We start from the raw sequence: 19,334 nt of genomic DNA on the forward strand, positions 1-19,334 counted from the left end.
AATTGGTAGCTTGGGTAACTCGGCCCTGCGTTGGGAAGGCGAGAGACGAGGCGTCCAAGGGAGGACCACAGTGCACCAACTCCGTGGGATCTCCCAGACAAAACCTGCCAGTGGCGTGCAGGGAGCGGCCACAAAGGCCTGATGTTCCAAGTCTTATCCTGGAGCGCCGCCAGAGGACACGCGGCTGTGTGGCCCTTCAGTACAGCCCTCAGGAAGCTCCAGACTCACGGCCCTACTTCCCAGTATCAAAGAGTAACTGCAGTGATAATAAGGAATCCGTGCGGACGTCCCAGCCCTTCGCAGGCTTCCCCTTCCCGCGGCCGTATTTGAGAGGCCCGCCGAACCCCTCCCTTTCGCTAACCAAACCTTCCCGCACTGCGTCCCAGTCTGCCTGGCCCCGCCCACCTCCGCTTCTGGGAACGCGACGTAGCCCCTCCCAGCGCTACGCAGCCAAGCAGGTGGGCGGGGCTGGGGGCGGGGACTTCTGGCACATTCTGGTCGCTGCGAACGCACTGCACTGGGGCTGGGCGGCCGGAAACACCGGCGAGGGAGCAGCTGCTGCAGCGGCAGCCGCAGCCGCAGCCCTTCCTTGTTCTCCGTCCGCACAGCCATGGCCAAGTGGGGCCAGGGAGACCCGCGCTGGATCGTGGAGGAGCGGGAAGACGGCACCAATGTGAACAACTGGCACTGGTGCGGCCGGGCGGGGATGCGCGGCTCGCGGGCCTTTTCCCTCCGGGCGCCCAGTGTGGCGTGGGGCCAGTGAATGCCGGCGCCCCACGCAGGCCCGGCGCGGGGGCGGGCGGGGGCTGTACAGGTGCGGGGACTTCCGCGTCCCCTGTCCCGGCGGCTGGTCCTAGCCGCCCTGCGCACTTGCTAGGGCTCTGCGGCTGTCTAGGCTTCAGTTTCCTCTTTTGGAAATTGGGCTGGGCCCCACGAATGACTCTGGCATGTCCCTTCAACTTTGACAGTCTTTTGTGACTTTAGGGTCTTCTCTTCCCTTCCCGCATCTTCAATCCTCTTGATGGTTCTGGGAGTTAAAAGGGAACCAAGAGAAGGTGTGTGTGTGTTGGGGTCTGTGGTACGTAGTGCAATGAGCAGGAACTTGCAGCTAGCTCGATGGGCCTCCCGTGAGCTGGGCCCTTCTCTTGAGTTTGAGCAAGTTACGCGTCCTCCTACACCTCATCTGGAGTGGGGTGGAGTCGGAGCTGCCTTCTTCTTTCCCATAGGGCTTCAAGGATAGATGCCCTCTGCCCTCCCGGCCTGTGGTACCTCCACGCCTTGGAGGTGATGCTGAGCGGGGTTCCCGAGGCAGAGCAGATCCGCCAGCCTGGGAGGTGGGAGGAGCATGACTGGGCTGGACTGGAAGAGCACTGGCCTGGGCCTCCAAGTTGCGGAGCTCTGGCTTCCCAGCCCTGGCACTATAGACATGCCACTGACTGCTCTCACTTCTTTTCTTTTCCTTACAATGGGCATATTAGGAAGATTGCGTGAGATGATTGTGGAAACACTTGATAGCATCGTCATGATTCTTAACGTTTCAGTTATTACTACCTTTATTTTTTTTCCGAGAAAAAAAGTGACATAGTGTCATTTTGTCACTCCGGGGTGGAATGCCCTGGTGTCACAGCTCACAGCACCTCAGACTCTTGGGCTCAAGCGATTCTCTTGCTTGCCTCAGCCACATGAGTAGCTAGGACTACAAGTGCCCACCTCCCTCCCCACAGCTATTTTTTTCTTTCTTTCTGTTTTTTAGAGATGGGGTCTTGCTCTAATTTAGGCTGGTCCCCTTCACCTTCCCAGAGTGCTGGGATTACAGGTGTGAGCCACCCCACCTGGGCACTACCTTTTCATATATAGCTCAGGCTGTTCCTATCCATTTCTAATGGGTGAGATTGCTAGACCTTTTCCCCTTCTTGAAAGCCAGTGTTTTCGAGACAAAGTACTACTTTACATGGTGGAGAATAAAGATATTTGGTAGAAAGCAGGTTTGAGAGGCATATTTGTAAGTTGGCGACAGGGCTCTTGAGGTTGATCTGGGCTGGGCCTGGCTCACACCTCACCCTGGCATCCAGGCTGGCAGGTGGATATCAGCTGGGGCTTCCATTCATGATTCTGCTCTTTTGTTCTGGCAGGACAGAGCGAGATGCCACCACATGGTCCAAAGGGAAGCTCCAGGAGCTCCTGGTGGGCATTGCTGTGGAGAACGAAGCAGGCTGCTGTGAGATCAGTGAGCTGAAGCAGGTGGAAGGTGAGGCTTCCTGCAGTAGCCGCAAAGGAAAGCTGATTTTCTTCTATGAGTGGAACATCAGACTGGGCTGGAAAGGTAACAGGAGCCTGGGGTACCACTGGGGCTGGAGGCAGCCTTGGGGCAGACTCAGTTCATTATGCAGCTACTCAGCTAGTATTTTCACAACTGCTGCTGTGGGCCTGGAGCTGACTGGCCACTGAATTGGTGTTAGTAGCTCCTGATGCTCTGACCACACTTGATGTTCTTTGATCTAAGAAAGGGTGGCACTCCTTCCCAGCACTCAGCTATTTAGAACTCATTGCTGTCAGCTGGGCCCTGTTCTGGTAGTCACTTGTGAGCACTGGAGTCTGTTGGAGTTGTTGCCTAGAGCACTCTTTCCCCAGATGACTGCCTGCCTCTTCCAGGTCTGTTGTCCCTCACCATCCTAGAAATGTTGTAGACGCCCCTGTATTGTCCCCCTTCCCTGTTTTTTCCCCCAGACCACTGATACTGGCTGTACACTATATGCTTATTTAAGTGTTTCACTTATTGTCCTGTTCCCTCTCATGCCTCCATTTATCAGGGTAGGGATTAAAAAAAATAGCAGCTCTATTGAGATATAATTCACATATCCCACAATTTACCCATTTTGAATTGTATAATTCAGTGTTTTTCAGTATTGTTGCAAAGTTGTATAACCATCAGTCCAGAAAGGAATCCTGTACTCATTAGCAGACCCACCACATTTTCCTCTTAATAGGCCCCTGGTAACCATAAATCTACTTTCTAACTCTGTGAATTTGCCTCTGGATGTTTCATATAGATGAAATCATACAGTATGTTTTGGTACTTTATTTCTTTTTATTGCTGATTAATATTTCACTGTATGGCTATACTACATTTTGCTTTTCCATTTATCAGTTCATGGGCATTTTGGTTGCTTCCGCTTTTTGGATCTTGTGGCTAAATTCTCCTGTGGTGCCTAGTTCCTGGCTGGGCAGACAGTATATGCTCGGTAAATACGTTTTTAATTTCCAAGGATGTGGAGACATAGAGAAAGGAAGAGTAGGAGAGGAGAGACCTGGTTCTAGAGGGTTGTGCTGTGTTAAGGTTTGGATCTCAGCCTTGGAGTCAGCTCCTTCCTTGATAGTTTGTGTTAGAGAATGGTTCGGTCAGCTGGCCTCTTGCCGCTCCCCTAGTGGTTGCCTTGTTAGCATGAACCCAGCCAGAGCCCAGGGAGGTGTTCAGTGGTACCCCCAGGGGCTGCTGCTGACTGGATCAAAGCTAGAGTCTGGCTCCCCACCCTTCTCGCACAACAGCCAGGGAACCTCATGACCTGTGTCTGTTCTGCCTTTTTTGGCCCAAAGCAACAACCAGATCCTTTGTGAGATAAGACACAGTCTGCAGCCAGGCAGGGCTCATTTAGCATCAAGTTCCAGAGGTGGAGGCGGCAGCTGAAAGAAATGGAGCTGCGTAGAGACTACAAATAACTTCTGCAGGCCACAGCCTCCCTCCCCTTAATCTCTCCATGGTCTCAACTCACTGTCCCTTTCTGTTCTCTCAGCCCTCTTGTGACTTCTCCCTGGCAAGATAGACCTTTGTCCTGCTTTGGCTGGGTGGAGGAAACTGTGGGACAGGCAGAGAAACGGGTTATAGACCCCACACCTCCTTCAGGACTGCCGGGCTGCCCACCTTTGATGGGGACAGTGAGCAGAGTCCAGTAGTGGCACCTGGTGAAGAATGGTGGACTATCTTTTTGGGTAGTTGCACATAAAACCTGTTGTTACTTTTAAGTTGAAGAACTCAATTTTGTTTGTTTTAGGTATCATTAAAGAATCTGGTGTGAAGCACAAGGGATTGATTGAAATACCCAATCTTTCTGAAGAAAATGAAGTAGATGACACTGAGGTATCTAAAGGAGTTTTATTCTTTTTCTTTTCTGCCAGTCAAGCTTCTGCTGTAGACATCATGCATTTGAAGAAACGTTAACCTGATGGCATCATTCCTGTGTGGTAGTTCTGGTGAACTGTGGGGGGCTTGTTTGTGGAGGATTGCTTTACTGTGGGGGTAGCATGGTAGTGGAGCTGGCATAGTGGAGGACAAAGAGTGAGGCCCGTAACCCCCAAAGCCACCTTGTCTTTCAGGGATGTTATCAGGCTAAATGTGACAATGTGTGTACTGTAAAGTTCTTTGCAGCTTGCATAGCTCGATGAATATGATTTTGTTTCTCTTTCCCTACACCTTTGCTGTTTCTCTTTAATAGTAAAAATTCTCAGCCTAAAGCTGTGATCCTCCCTTGGTTACGTCTTAAGGGTTCTAACTACCTAGTTAGTACATGTCGCTTTTGACTGGCTCTCTTAGTTCTCTTGGGAGATAGAGCCTCGTGTAACTCCCATGCTTGGCTTGCAGTTAGCACCCTGTAAGCTGAAAACCTGGTTCTAAGGGCAAGCTATATTTTCCAAACCCAGAGAGTCTGACAAAAGGTCTTTGGGGGTTTGTGAATGTTTTTAGTGTGAAGACTTCAAAGATAGAACTAAATCCTATTGAGCACGTTAAACCTTTTATTGAAGGTTATAAATACCATGAAGGTGGGATTGTCTTAGATGTAACTTCAGATGTGTGGTTGCTGTTCTCAGAGACTGGGGTTCTGCTTTGCTATATTCAGATCCATCAGCTGAGGCTCTTTAAGTAGCATGTGAAACTAGCTTCTAGATTTGATCCCTCAGTAGCATTACAAAACAGACTCCTTGGATTTGAACTGGGGCCTGGGATCAGGTCCAGCTCAACCAAATCATCTGGACACTAAATAATTTCAAATCCATAACCTCTTTTCCTTCTGCGACTAGCACAGAAGCATCCCCAGGCTCCCCTGATGCTTCCCTTGCCCTTATTTTTCTTCTCCACTCTCCTCCTCCTTTCATCTTTCTCTCTCTCTCTCCCCCTTTTACTCATTTGCTCCTGTTCCCAATTCTCCCTGCCAAAAATGTATAGCCCAAGCCTAAGTTGTTTGGGAACTTGATTTCCCTAATTACAATGGCTTTAGGGTTCTAGACCAGTGCTGTTCCATAAACAGAAGCATGTATAACAGAAGCCATATGTGCAACTTTAATTTTTCTAGTAGCTGTATTAAAAAAGTTAAAATCATTGTGGTGGTGTATGCCTATAGTTGAGCTGTTGGAGAGGCCGAGGTGGGAAGATTGCTTGGGCTCAGGAGTTTGGGTCCAGCCTTGGCAACATGGTGAGACCCTGATCTCTCTTAGGGAAAAAGTTAAAAGAAACAGGTGAAATTAATTTTAATGTATTTTATTTAACCCTGTATATAAAAGTGTGTAATATAAAAATGAAGTATTTTACATTGTTTTGTACTAAGTTTTTGGAGTCTAGTGTCTATTAATTTTATACTAAAGCACATCTCAGTTCAGAACAGTCACATTTCAAGTGCTTGGGTAGGTACATGTGGCTCATGCCTGCTGTGCTGGACAGCATATTTCTAGACCCTGATGGAAGAAGTCATAGACCACCATCAGGAATATAATTCATATGCATAAACACACAATTTTGTATGCAAATTATGAAGGGTTAACATTCTGTGAAGTCCATTCAAGATAATGGCGACTAACCCCTCCAGGAACCCTGCATTATTACATTCTCTCTGTGTGAAGAAACCTGTTAAGCTCTCTACATCTATTTTTCCTCCCATCACAGTTCTCTCATCCATATGGCCTAATCTCAGAATACATCAAACTAGATTTTTCTTAGGTCTGTATTTTTCTGATTTGTAGGTGAACGTGAGTAAAAAGAAAGGAGATGGGGATATTCTGAAGGATCTTATGAAAACTGCAGGCACCGCCAAGGTCAGGGAGGCCCTTGGAGATTACCTGAAGGCACTTAAGACGGGTAAAGAAGGCATCCCTTGTGAACCAGAGGGTCCCTTTTCTATTTAGCCAAGTTGTACTCTACACTGTGGTCTAGACTCCCAGATTAGGCTGATGTCTAAGGATCCAGAAGCATCTCCTTATACTTCAGAATAATTTGTAGTCTGAAAGTTTAGAGCATAATTAGTTATTATCAGTATTGTACACAGCGTGAACCATCTGGCCTACAGAACTGTTAATAGTTTTTTCGAATGAAAATTATTTCATCAGTTATTTGTGTAATTACTTGTTTAATGTCTGTTTTCCTGCTAGACTATAAGCTCCATGAGGGCATGGAAGGTGTCTGTCTTGTTCACTGCTGTATCTCCAGCATCTAGCACAATGCCTGGCACATAGTAGGTGCTTAATAAATCTTTGCTGAATGAATGAATGAATGAAAGTGACTGCAGGTATTATAGGTATAGTTGAGATTACCTAGAATCTCCATGCTGCATGGATATGAGGTTATTGTCTTCTTCCCTAAATTAGGGAAGTTATCAGCCAGGCACATAGCCAGCAGGGCCTGTATCTCTGCACCTCATGCTTGGACCCTGCTACCTGAGTACCTAATCATGGACACAGATGGGCTGGGGTTGTCATTCTTCCCATAAGACTGCACATGTGGTTGGCTCACAGGTTTGAATACTGTGAGGACAAGCTTGGTGAGATGGTGGTGAAGCCATGAGCAAGTGTTTTGACAGGTGAGAGTCACAAAGCACTACTATATGGAACAGTTACTTGGAAAAGAACTTGTAAATGTTGCTGTTTTATCAAGAATGTGATACGAGTGAGGCATTTGAACAAAGAAAAGAATAAAAGGTATTTGTGGGACTCATGTTGATCATCAGTTTTATATGTTAAAAACATTGAATGGTCTTGACATTCTCAAAATGCTATAGGCATCCTTTTTATAAAAGTCTGCTAATACTTTTATTTTCTTATATGCTGTTTTGGGTTTTCTACCTTACTCTTTGTACTTAAAAGGAAAAAGTTCTTTATTAAAACCATCTCCAACATTTCTTTATAGAATTTACAATGGGAATGATTTTACCAACAAAAGCTATGGCAACCCAAGAATTGACTGTTAAAAGGAAACTAATTGAGACTACTTCTCAGGTATGACCTTTGGTGGGCAAAATTGTAAGATGGAGGAAAATGAAGTCAAACTTAATAAGTCAAAGTTCAAAATAGCCCTTCGATGATGGAGAATGGTTAAGGATAGTGAGCATGTTAATCTCCCTTTGGGTCCCCTGTGAGTCTTCTAAGAGCTACCATTTTGTTGTGGAAATGATAAAATGAGACTTTGATTTTAACAGGCCTTTTTGTGGGACAAATATTTGACATTGTCCTAAAGGCAGTGTTCTTTGGTAGGCAACAGATTACCAAAGCAGATGACTTTGAGGTCACGTACCACAATAGAAGAACCTTCTTTCTTGACTTATGTGTTAGAAGATTTTAGATCCTGTGCTTGGATTTGGCAAACAGGTGTTTGTAATTGACACCCTTTACCCCTAAGTGCAGTTGTCTTTCATCTGCTCATCTTTACATTGTTGGAGCCATTTACACATCCAGCTAGCATTAGGGATGTTCAGTCATAGCCTGGGAATGCAACAGAGCTAAAGAGCTCATAGGAATGAGCTGTTTATCAAGACTGAGATTGCTGTTACTAAAAAGGCTTTTCGTGCTGCTTTCTGTGTCTCAAATGGGTAGTATGGAATTTGGAACATTTGGGGGTTTTATTGAGAAGACTGACTTTTTAAATCCAAGCAGCTTTATCTCTTGGTATGCTAATTATCCTCTGGAACCCCTTCTCAAGGTTCAGGCCTCATCTCCAGTAGCACTGGGTGTAAGGATTCCCACTGTGGCTCTGCACATGATGGAACTGTTTGACACAACTGTGGAGCAGCTATACAGTATCTTCACTGTGCAAGATGTAAGTAATTTCTTACACGGGTATCCTAAATGCTGACATTGGGGGAACATATGCCACAGACAGCCATTTTTGATTGAAGGTGTCTAGGATGGTATTGATGGGAACATCTGTGAGGATACATAGCTTCTGAATATTGAGGGGGAAAAGATGGACATTTTTTTGGACTATGTCAACATTTAGAGGATATGTTGAGTTTTCTCCCTCTGGGAAGAGAAAGCTTTTGTTTTATTTTTTGTACATAAAGTTGTGTTTAAGATTTAAGAAAAACCTTAAGTCATAGTAATTGTTATATAAGGTTTAAAAAGTGGTAATGTGTTGGGGTGGCACCTGTGGCTCAAAGGAGTAGGGCACCAGCCCCATATTGCCAGAGGTGGTGGGTTCAAACCCAGCCCTGGCCAAAAACTGCAAAAAAAAAATAAAAGTGGTAATGTGCTGGAATAACATGTCTTGTTTTATATTTTGGTTAGTTGGTGCAAAAATTTTCTAAATCTTCTGCTGTATTAGAACTGGAAAAGGGAGGGAAATTCCAGATGTTTGATGGAAACATCACTGGTGAATATATGGAGTTGGTAAGTAACCTCAAGGCTAAAGCAGTAAGCTGGACTCTTCCTTTGGTTACTCCATGTTGATTTTAGCACTCACGCCCGTCTATGTTGCCTTTCCTTGGCATCAGCTTAAGTTCCAGACACCAGCATTTTACTGTGCTACTGTCCTTGATGGTATTGCTAGTGATAGTCTGTCAGTAAGGACAGTCATCAATGGTGCTGGCATCTGAACTGGAAGATGGGAGTATCTGTGTTATTCATTGATTTCAGTACTTAGGAGTTTTAAAAGGATATGTTTTTGTGTTATATCGTGGGAAATTCAAAAAGATATTTTCAGTGGAATTTCTTTGCTTTCAGTTAACAAATAAAAAGATTGTCATGAAATGGAGATGTCGGAACTGGCCAGAAGGTACGTTATTTAGTGCCTTTTGTATATAAAGGTCCCAAAACACTAAAGCTGGGTTTTTCTTCCACTACGAAAAGTGGTGTCAGATGGGTAAATTTTTTTCTTCATTATGCAGTAATAAGGTCCCTATTTTTCTTCTAGAACACTATGCAACAGTTGTACTGAATTTTGTGCCTACTCTAGGGCAGACGGAATTACAATTGGACTGTAAAGGAGTTCCTGTCTGTAAAGAAGAAAACATGAAATTCTGTTGGCAGAAGCAGCATTTTGAAGAAATAAAAGGTTTATTACAGCTGACCACCCTACGTGGTTGAATTAGTTGGGTTTTGTAAGGGCATTACTTTTTGATAACAAAAAAAATATTGTTTATTTCTTCCCTATCCTTAAAAAAAAAGAAAACAGCCTCTTAATTTATTTTATATTAGATGAAATCCATGCACTTATTGAGAATTTAAAGCGTTGTTGGACTCTACCTGAAATTAGGTATTAACTTCACCTTCATAGATGTTCATCTGAAAATAGATCAGGGCCCTGACTGCAGATAGTTGTTTCCCAAGCTAACATTTGTCCTAGAGCAAGCAAGCTTTTGGCTGTTAGTTTTAGTTCAAGACAAAAAATACATGGCATGTTGTTACTATTCTTTATTTTAGAGGTTTTAAGGTGTCTATCTCTAGTCAAACAGAGGCATGTTGCATTCAAAAGCATGTTGAAGGGAGTGTTGGCTGTATCACATGCTCCACGTCTCCTTGCTCTCTGTGGTGGGCCCTGACGTGGAGAGGACTGAGAAGTCTATGGGGATAGGTTACTGTCGTGAACTGCTACTAACACTTCTAATGAAATAGAATATGATGGGTAAGTGCTTCCCCCATTCATGGTTTTCTCATTACTTTCACTTGAGAAGACTGAAGCAACGTATGTAAACAAATGAAAAGTCATCACAATCAGTTTAATTAAGTGCACAGAATAGCAATCAGTCATGTCAATAAAAATAAAACAATTATTTTTACATCAAGTGTGCTTTATTTCCTCCACAGGTATTCTGTTAAATAAAGCACCATTTATATACTGCCAGGCCACAGCTAAAGAGGATTCTTTACAGAATCAAATTTCTTGTGGTTGTTCCGTATACAAGTAAACTTAATTTTGATAATAAGAACCACAGCGATCGGAGGCAATCTGCCTCTATTATAAGGTACAAAACTGGCACAGAGGACACCATATTATACACAGTAAAAATGCCGTAAGTTTAAATTACATCATACAGGGTCAGGGAACCCTGTTCCTCCCAGACAGCCATATTAAATGAAAGCCACTACAGTGAACTCTTAATTACATAAAACATATCCATTATCTGATTGCCCTTTAGAAAGTATACTGAAGATGCAAGATTTTTATCTGGAGTTCTGCCTGACCAAGAATTAAGCCTATAAATCTATCTTGCCATTCAAGCAGAAAGCACTGGACAAACTGAAGCACAAAACAAATAAGCAAAACTTATACAAACAGCATGGGAGTGGGGGGACTTAAAAGTAGACATGCTACACCTAATGTCAAGAAGCAGCTTGATTTCCTTTGCCAGATATCCTTGTGACCACATGGATTGTAGATTCAATGGTCCTACACAGGGTATCTAAAATGTCGTGTTGCTGCATGTGACTAAAGAGTCCTCTGGAATGGCCACAACTGAGCGACAGAGCAGCCTCAGGGTCCTGGGAAGGCAAAGCTTGACCATCACAGCTTCTCAAGTCAGCTAAATCAGACAGAACCGCAGAAATAGAAGTAGAAGGGAACTCAGATTCTTCTTCAGCTAGGGTAGAATCCTTGGAACAGTGGAGGTCTTTAAATTCTTTACAGTCTTCAAATCTGCCATTGTTGGACTGTTCTTCTGCGTGCTGTGACCTGATACTTGACATGTCTTCTGAAAATGAAGATGGCGCTTCCATTCGGTATTCTTTAACAGAACTATTTTCAGGGGAAGGAAGATCTTGCTCAGTTCCTGGGTCAATAATTGAGGAGTCTCTTGTCTCATTGTCTGAAGTGCTTGTTGGGGTCAGGACCTCCCTGGTTTCTGTTTTCATGTCACTGATGCAGCTGTCTACAGTGTGTTCCTCATCACTGCTAACACGCCTTCTTTTGACAGGAGTTGCCCCTTCATCATCTGTGAAAACAAACATCAAAACTGAAACTTGTTAACAAGAGAGTCAAAGTTTGTGGGAAATATTTTGTTTTTAAGCATTTACATTTAGAAGGTTCGGCTGAACATATAGATGTTAAAAAGTCAGTTACACCAAGTATATTCTTTACCTTCTCCCATAGTAAAGGTAACAGTGTTAATCCATAAAGCTAACCTTTAGTTTTTCTTTCTTTGGCTTCTTGCTCTTGGAGTGAGTTTCTCTGTTGCAGACATGTCCTGCATTTGCTTAAAAGCTCTTGCAGAGTTGGAATTAGAGCTGGGTTTAACTGTTTAGGAGTGTGTACTGACAGGAGCAAAGCAAGTGCTCTCAGATCCTATAAAAACCCAGAAAGGAACATTTCAAATTCTAAAGCCAACAGTTTGACACAGTTAAATGCAGATGTTTTCTTTCCCAGGAAATCCGTTTTCTCTGGCATTTTTAGAATGCTAAAACTACAAAGCCAGTATTACTGTGCATTTCATCAGTTCTAAGTCACTAATACCATTATTTTATGCCCCAAAGAAGTCATACCAAAGACTGAAATAGTGTTTTCTGAAAATGGAAAAGGACAAAAAAGAAAAGAAAAAATATATATGTGTGTATGTACGTATCAGTAATAGGACTTAGGCAGACTTACATAAGAATTTTAAAAACACCTTAAATGATCCAAGAGAAATTGAGGTCATTAGTATAGAAGTTTCTCAAGCTAAATCCTGTTGGATATCACAAACAATAAGGTCTTCCTTGCTCAACCTGGTAATCTGGTCTGGCTTGTAAGCATCTTGTTATTTGGGAGACTGCTGCTGAACAGTGTTCTAAGCACATTTCCGTGGTGTTCCATCTCTGACACGGTTGCCAGGGGAGTCTGCACAAACTAAACTCTTAATTTTAACTGCCTGTATAAATCACTAGATGAATCTGAGGGTTCAGAAGTAAGTGTTTCTTAGTGGTCTTGTTCATAGCATTTAATGACATTAGCTTGTGTCCTCCAAGGTGACAGTGTGTGCTACATACATGTAAGACATAGTGAACACATTTTAAAAAATCTGAGCTTTTCATCATATGTGACTTGTAGAGTTTGAATAACAAATTAAAGTTCTGGTAGTAAAATCAAGACAGCCAGCTAAAGAGTTGATTGAAGGCAAATTCTGACGTTATAGGCCAACTCCTTTGCATAGTTCTTACCCCATTTAAAGAAGCACTTGCTTTGGAAATTTCAACTCGGTTGGTGAAATCAGATTGTAGGTTCTGATACTGATTTATCAAGTTTGTAATAAGAGTGCTGATCAGATTGGCACAGTTTGCTTCAGAAAACACTTGACTTTGAACCTGAAAAAAAAAAAAAAAGATTAGAAAAAAATTTCATTTAATGAAAATACAAGCATCAACTAATTAGAAGCGGTACATTAAACTTACATACCTTTAGAAGGAAATGGGTCATGAATGTGTAGACAATGTTGTTGTTTAAAAAAGTTCTTTCATCCATTAGGATACATTTAATATATTCTGCGAAAACAGGATCTTCACATAAAAGCTTGATGCAATTTTTTGACATGGCAGACTACAGAGGGGAGAAGAACCACTGGTGGGTGAGCACTGAAATGACTGGGGACTCACTGTGTACAACATCTATTGGAAGTCACTTCCTACTCAGTCTAATAAAGGTAGTTATAGCAACTATTTATTTTCTCTATACATATACATGTATTTATTTGGTTTCCACTTTTTGCCTTCACAAAATTAAAAAGGCTTAAAATTTAGTAACAACATTTAAGATAAGGACTAGAAACAAAAACCTCGTAAAGAATGAATGAAGATAAATACACTGGGAAAAGAAATCAGACAATTGCTGCAACAAAATATTAAGCAATAATAACGCAAAAAAAAGTAACATTCACATTGTCAGATAAAAGTATGTCTGTCATAGAATACTTTGACTCTAACGTTCACTATGGAGTCATCAGTTAACTTTTTTCCAAAGTCTCAAAAAATAACTAATATTTATAAATAAAAATAGAAGATAAAAATAGAAGATTTCAAAAAACAGATCATGCCAAATCTTATAGACAACAGAAAAAGAAGAAATACTTCAAAATCATTCTACTTCATCTGGATATACCTGATACTAAAATTGGAAAAAATATATTATAAAAGGAAATTATAAACATATTTCACTTATAAATGAGGATGCAATATCCTGAACAACATTAACAAGTTGAATTAAAATTTATTCAAATAAGGTACTTTGGTCAAAATTAAACCCAATTTATGTGAGAATTAGTCACTATTTTTTCTTTTCCTTTCTCTCACCCCTCCCCCCCCCACTGTGTCATTAATTGTCTTCATATCAAAGTTGAGTACATAGGATTCATGCTTCTCCATTCTTGTGATACTTCACTAAGAATAATGTGTTTCATCTCCATCCAGGTTAAAAGAAATGCTGCAAAATCTCCATTTTAAAAAAAAAGGCTGAATAGTATTACATGGTGTACATATACCACAGCTTGCCAATCCATTCCTGGTTTGAGGAGATTATAGCAACTATTCTTTCAGTATATTACAATATGACTAATTTGGACTACATGGGTAGACACTGAAGGCAAAGTGAACAAATATATTTTAAAAGAAGTGCAGGTTTATTACCCAGTATTGAGGGAGCTAACAAGGACTGAAAAGCCAACAAAGAACAGAGTGAAAATGTTTTCAGGGGACCAATTAATGTATAATTTTAAGAATTAAAATAAATTTTAATAATTAAAATCAATTTACTCTGTAAAGTGCCTTAAACTTTATAATCATTAGCAATAGAAATTTGGTAAATACCCTTCCCCCCATAAACATTACAAAGGCAAATAACAAATTTGCTAATTCTCACGTATTAGTGGTCCTGCTATATGGAAATTTTACTAAAATTTGGCTTTCCTGTTTTCAAATAGTCATGGTGCTTATACACAAGTAATATGTCTTTAAGTAGCTATTTGTGTTTTAATCAGTTTATATGAATAAAAAGGATCTTTTAAAAAACAGGACAGATTTTTAACATGCACAGATATATATGTATATATATATATTTTTTTTAAAATCAGAGTAAGCACCTGTAGTGAGTAAATTGCTTAAAGTCACATAAGAAATTGGGAGATCAACAGGACCAGGACCCAGGTCTTGAGATCCTTAGCACTAGGAAAATCTACCTTATTCTACTAGGTCCAGCATCTATAGGCTGCCTCTGTTTCTTGCGTGGTATGGCTGCTTCTTGAGGGCTGAAAGTTTTGGAAGCCTTACATGGGGTTTTTTTTTTTTTTTTGAGACAGAGCCTCAAGCTGTCCCCCTGGGTAGAGTGCTATGGCATCACAGTTCACAGCAACCTCCAACTCCTGGGCTCAAGCGAGTCTCCTGCCTCCGCCTCCCACGTAGCTGGGATCACAGATGCCCGCCACAACGCCTGGCTATTTTTTTTTTGGTTGCAGCCATCATTGTTGTTTGGTGGCCCAGGCTAGATTTGAACCCGCTACCTTAGGTGTATGTGGCTGGCACCTTAGCCACTTGAGCCACAGGCGCCGAGCCACATGGTTTGGTTTTAAGGGGTATTTGCAGGGATGCTGAGTTCTGTGAAAAGAAGCCAAAGGAGAAATAGATAATGCAGTAGGGAAGCAACAGCTGGTAGAGCTAAACAAAGAAACTAAGTGATTACTCAAACCAGGGATAAGGAAAAGAGCCATAGCAGCAGCAGACCTCCAATTTACTGAACAGACCACTCAACTCAGAAATCAAGTATAGTCATTTCCCAAGAGCCTACTATGTATTAAGTTGTGTAGTAAGTGCATGAGCTAAGATTAGTGTACACTAGCCTTTCAAAGATTTCTACTGTAGACAACAAAGTAACATTTCTTCAGGGAACAGATTCCTCAGATAAAGTCTCTATACTTTGGGAAAAGGAGATAAACAAAACCTTTACTGTGCTGCATGACAAGTATCTAGTAGAACAGAGGGCTACTGCCAGGTGGGAGGCTGGAACAGACTTCAAGGAAACCATAATGTGGGTAAAAGTTTTTGCTCAGGGTTAATAAACCCATCTCTTCCTCTGGGATAAGATGAGATACACCAGGCAGGAAAACAGTTTTTCAGGGCTTAAGGGGAGTGGAAATCCTTTCTGCCTGGTCTAAGGAATTAACCCCAAATCTGAAGACTGATCAGGTTTCTCCTCTCTTCCCACTTATTCCTTTATAATTTAATAAACATTATTTTATGTGCCCACTTCAGTTTTGGAAACATCATAACTGTTGATGCTGACTTATGAAAAACTCAAGTATAAATAGCTTATTTGAAATATCATCTGTGATAGAAGTCTACTGAAGTAAAAAACCTCACAGGAAACTACATGCCCAATGTTTAATATCTTAATCATATTTTTACCTATCAAGATTCTAAAACATTCCCAATTTTCAGCTGGTCTTCAACCCATTGTTCCTAAAATCACTGACCACTTGGTCAGATGAGATCAAAGACCAAATCCTCTATAATTGGTTTTCTTTACCTGAGTTTGGCATAGCTCAGTCCAAAGTTTGGGGAACAGTGCAAGATGAAGTGGCAAACCTTCATAGGCAACTAGGACACCTAATATTTGAAAAGAAATCAAAGTAGGTTATAGTTACAAATTACTCTATTGAGATACTATACTCTGCAGGTTCAATATTACAGCTATTTCTAGTCTTAACTATGCATATTTTCTGTTTCAAAGAAATGAGTAAAGGGGAAGAATTCATAATGTTTTAATCAGTGAAATAATTTAGAATATGATACTGTGAATTTTTTTTTACACCTTGCACCTCATTCCCAAAAGGATCTGAGGCTTTAAACCTCCTTAAACCAATTCTTTTGAGTATTACAATTTTATATGGGAAGATTAAATAAAAGTTACTCCAGATCTTTCTTAGATGAAGGTACTACTATGCATATTAATATAATTTTCATGGACCAGCTAGACTAAAGAAGGGAAAGGGGGAGAGGTCAAAAATAGGATGTGGAAGATTAGAAAACATTGTTCTTCTGTTTTACCTTATTTCTCCAAAGATAGGGAAAATCATCTTTGTGGTAATTTAGTCAATGTTGTCCTAAGTCTACCCATTTCCAGTCTTCTCCCCGTCACATTTGGCACTATCCCAGAGAGAGTCCTACTCAGAACCTCTATGATTTTAACCTCTCCTCTCCTCAACTATTCCAGATGTCAGATATGTCTCTAAGAAATTTGTCCTCTACCCTCTGACATCCTACCTTTCAAGGTACAGAAGGGGCAATACCACAGTCCTAAATTACCAACTCCACATCCTCCCACCCCCAGGAAAATAGAATCATGGAGGAGGAGAAATATGATATAAGCTGTCCTCCTCCAGCTGAGAAAAAAATTATGAGGCCAGGAATCGAGAAACCTTTTCTGTAAGAGCCATAGTAGTATTTTGGGCTTTGTCGCCACATGATGTCTGTTGCAACTCTGCATGAAAGCAGCACAGGTAGCTATCTTTCAGTGAAGTGCTATCTTTCAGTAAAGCTTTATTTATAAACACTGAGGTCTAAACCTCAATTTTCATGTGTCACTCAATACTATTCTACTTTATAGTTTTTTTTTAAAATATGAAACCTATTAACCAGTAGGCAGTTACTGGTTATACAAAAACAGGTAGCAGGAAGGTTACAGTTTGCCAATCTCTGGGTTAGTCCCAGGATCTGAGAAAATCTTATATAGGTAATTCATATCAGCCACTCACCCTACCAAGGATATGTAGAATCCTTTTCATAGGTGAGCCTATTTTATTTATTTTTTGGTCAAGATTAATTAATTCCTTGTGATGACCCAAGCAAATACTACCACCTATCCCCTTTACTAGTCTGTAATATAGTAAGAGTCACACATACTTACTAATGTAACAATTATTTTCCCTGGACCATCTTGTGCAGTACACTATGGAAAACACTGTGCCACCTATGGTGAGCTAAAGACCTCTTTCACCATCCTACCTGTTCCCTCTCAGATCCACATCTCCCTCGGAAGGAAGGCCATCCCTTTAGAGCAAGAGAGTTTTCATTTCTTTCTAATCTTCACAGAACACGGAGGATGAGGAGCCCCTTGGTTCTGTGACTCAAGTTATTGGCCAACAACCTCATACTACACACATTCCTTCTCCTGCACTTCCTTTTGGGGCATCTCACTATCATCATCTCACTGGGGCAAAGCACAGGCAGACCGAATCAACAAAGTTCTCAGGCACACGTCTGAGCTTTGTCTCAGTAAACAAGATGGACACATCTAAAATATGCTGGCTTCTGCACTGCTCATCTTTCTTCATTCTATCACTTTGAGTATCTTCAACAAGATCCATACCCTGCCCCAACCCCACCCAGGAAAGAACTAATTATACAAATAAAAAACTATATATCCTTCCCTTAATAGTAATATTTTATACATGCTGTAGATGATACTGGTGTGTTAAAAAAATCATTTCAAACTGCTTTTGTAGGTAAAATAGTATTTCAAATTATTTGTACTTCCATGGATTGCTGTAAGGATAAATTATTGGTTTCTCCTATCTGAAGTATGTTATCACTAGTTTTCTACAGGACTGTAGAAGCCACTAGATCAGTGGTTCTCAACCTTCCTAATGCCGCAACCCTTTAATACAGTTCCTCATGTTGTGGTGACCCCCAACCATAAAATTATTTTCATACACCTGTATTTGTATGGGGTGTATGTGATGGTTTTAGGTGACCCCTGTGAAAGGGTTGTTCAACCCCTAAAGGGTTCATGACCCACAGATTGAGAACTGCTACACTAGATGAAAGTCCAAGACTAATGCTGTACTGTGCCAGTGAATCATCACAACATCTTAACCTAAGAATATTATACATTTGATTTGTCTAATTCCCCTTGTTCTGACACCTACTAAGCAATCTACTAGTGCTTATGCGGCTTCTTCAATAAGTTATTAAAAAAAATCCAATAGCTCTGGATATTGAGATCCCGGTGCCGGTTCTTCTTTATAAATTAGCAAACTGGTAACTAACTTTCGGATTATTATTATTATTTAGACAGAATCATTTTGTTGCTGTGGCATCATCATAGCTCACAACAACTTCAAACTCTCAGGCTCAAGAGATCCTCCCAGCGCTTGGCTAGTGTTTCTATTTTTGGCAGAGATGGTCTCACTCTTGCTCAGGCCTTCTTGAACTCTTGAGCTAAAGCAATCCACTTGGCTTGGCCTTCCACAGTGCATGAACCTCTGAGTCCAGACTATAAATGTGATTACTATGTGATTACTGTGTATCAGCCTAACACAATACTTTCCGTGGGCTGGTAAAAGCTGGCTTCTAATCTGCACTGGATGCCTGGCACTAGTCTGAAAAATATTCATCCTGGGGGCAGCACCTGTGGCTCAAAGGAGTAGGATGCCAGCTCCATATGCCGGAGGTGGCAGGTTCGAAACCTAGCCTCAGCCAAAAACTGCAAGAAAAAAAAAAGATTCACCCTGGGAAGGCTTTTGGGATGTTAATCAGTTACCTCCTCAGTGCATACTACCTTGATATCACAAAGAGATGAAGCATGAATCACAGCTACATGTTCTATAATTTAAATTTTTACATTTACTTTTGCCAATTATACCAAATCTAAAATTTTTACAGATTTTGGATTTTCTAGGTATATTGTGTTACTTGCAAAATAGCAATTTATTTTCATTTATTCATGCATTAATTATACGCACACACACATATGTATATGTGTGTGTGTTTGTGTGTGTATATATATGTATATGTATATATTTTTTTGAGACAGAGTCTCACTTTGTCATCCTGGTCTGAGTACCATGGCATTATGATTCATAGCAACCTCAAACTCTCGGGCTCAAGTGATCCTCTTGCCTCAGCCTTCCAGGCAGCTGGGACTACAGGTGCCAGACACAATGCCTAGCTTTTTTTTTGTTTGTTTTACTTTTTTGGAGACAGAGTCTCACTATGTTGCCCTAGGTAGAGTGCCATGGCATCACAGCTCACAGCAACCTCAAACTCCTGGGCTTAAGTGATTCTCTTGCCTCAGCCTCCCAGTAGCTGGGACTACAGGTGCCCACCACAATGCCCAGCTATTTGTT

General features: G+C 41.3%; 2 protein-coding genes across 6 annotated transcripts in view; one reads left to right on the plus strand and one right to left on the minus strand.

The window, feature by feature from the left end:
- Positions 1 to 558: 558 nt before the first annotated feature.
- Positions 559 to 9,372, plus strand: AHSA2P. Of its 2 annotated transcripts, none has more exons than XM_012804031.2 (9): positions 559 to 690; positions 2,133 to 2,323; positions 4,050 to 4,135; positions 6,010 to 6,124; positions 7,169 to 7,257; positions 7,958 to 8,074; positions 8,542 to 8,643; positions 8,977 to 9,028; positions 9,167 to 9,372. In XM_012804031.2, exons 1-9 carry the CDS (start codon positions 611 to 613, stop codon positions 9,337 to 9,339), a joined length of 1,005 nt encoding a protein of 334 aa, XP_012659485.1. In that variant the 5' UTR covers positions 559 to 610; the 3' UTR covers positions 9,340 to 9,372. The 2 variants fall into 2 exon arrangements, with proteins under 2 accessions (XP_012659485.1, XP_012659486.1); XM_012804032.2 differs by having other exon boundaries at positions 2,133 to 2,248.
- Positions 9,373 to 9,950: 578 nt separating this feature from the next.
- Positions 9,951 to 19,334, minus strand: part of USP34 (ubiquitin specific peptidase 34) — a 255,697-nt gene continuing 246,313 nt past the window's right edge. For 2 of the 4 annotated variants that reach the window (XM_023512071.1, XM_012804030.2), the window contains 5 exons: positions 15,734 to 15,813; positions 12,620 to 12,760; positions 12,385 to 12,528; positions 11,374 to 11,533; positions 9,951 to 11,183 (listed from right to left, as the gene is read on the minus strand). In XM_023512071.1, the coding sequence (XP_023367839.1) occupies positions 10,576 to 11,183; positions 11,374 to 11,533; positions 12,385 to 12,528; positions 12,620 to 12,760; positions 15,734 to 15,813 (1,133 nt within the window). In that variant the 3' untranslated portion in view covers positions 9,951 to 10,575. Of the gene's footprint in view, positions 11,184 to 11,373; positions 11,534 to 12,384; positions 12,529 to 12,619; positions 12,761 to 15,733; positions 15,814 to 19,334 lie in introns of those variants that run through there. The other 2 variants (XM_023512069.1, XM_023512070.1) reach the window with 2 other exon arrangements.

Source organism: Otolemur garnettii, unplaced genomic scaffold, assembly GCF_000181295.1.
Source record: "Otolemur garnettii isolate 467f Iridium unplaced genomic scaffold, OtoGar3 scaffold00024, whole genome shotgun sequence".
Taxonomy (NCBI): Eukaryota; Metazoa; Chordata; class Mammalia; order Primates; family Galagidae; genus Otolemur; species Otolemur garnettii.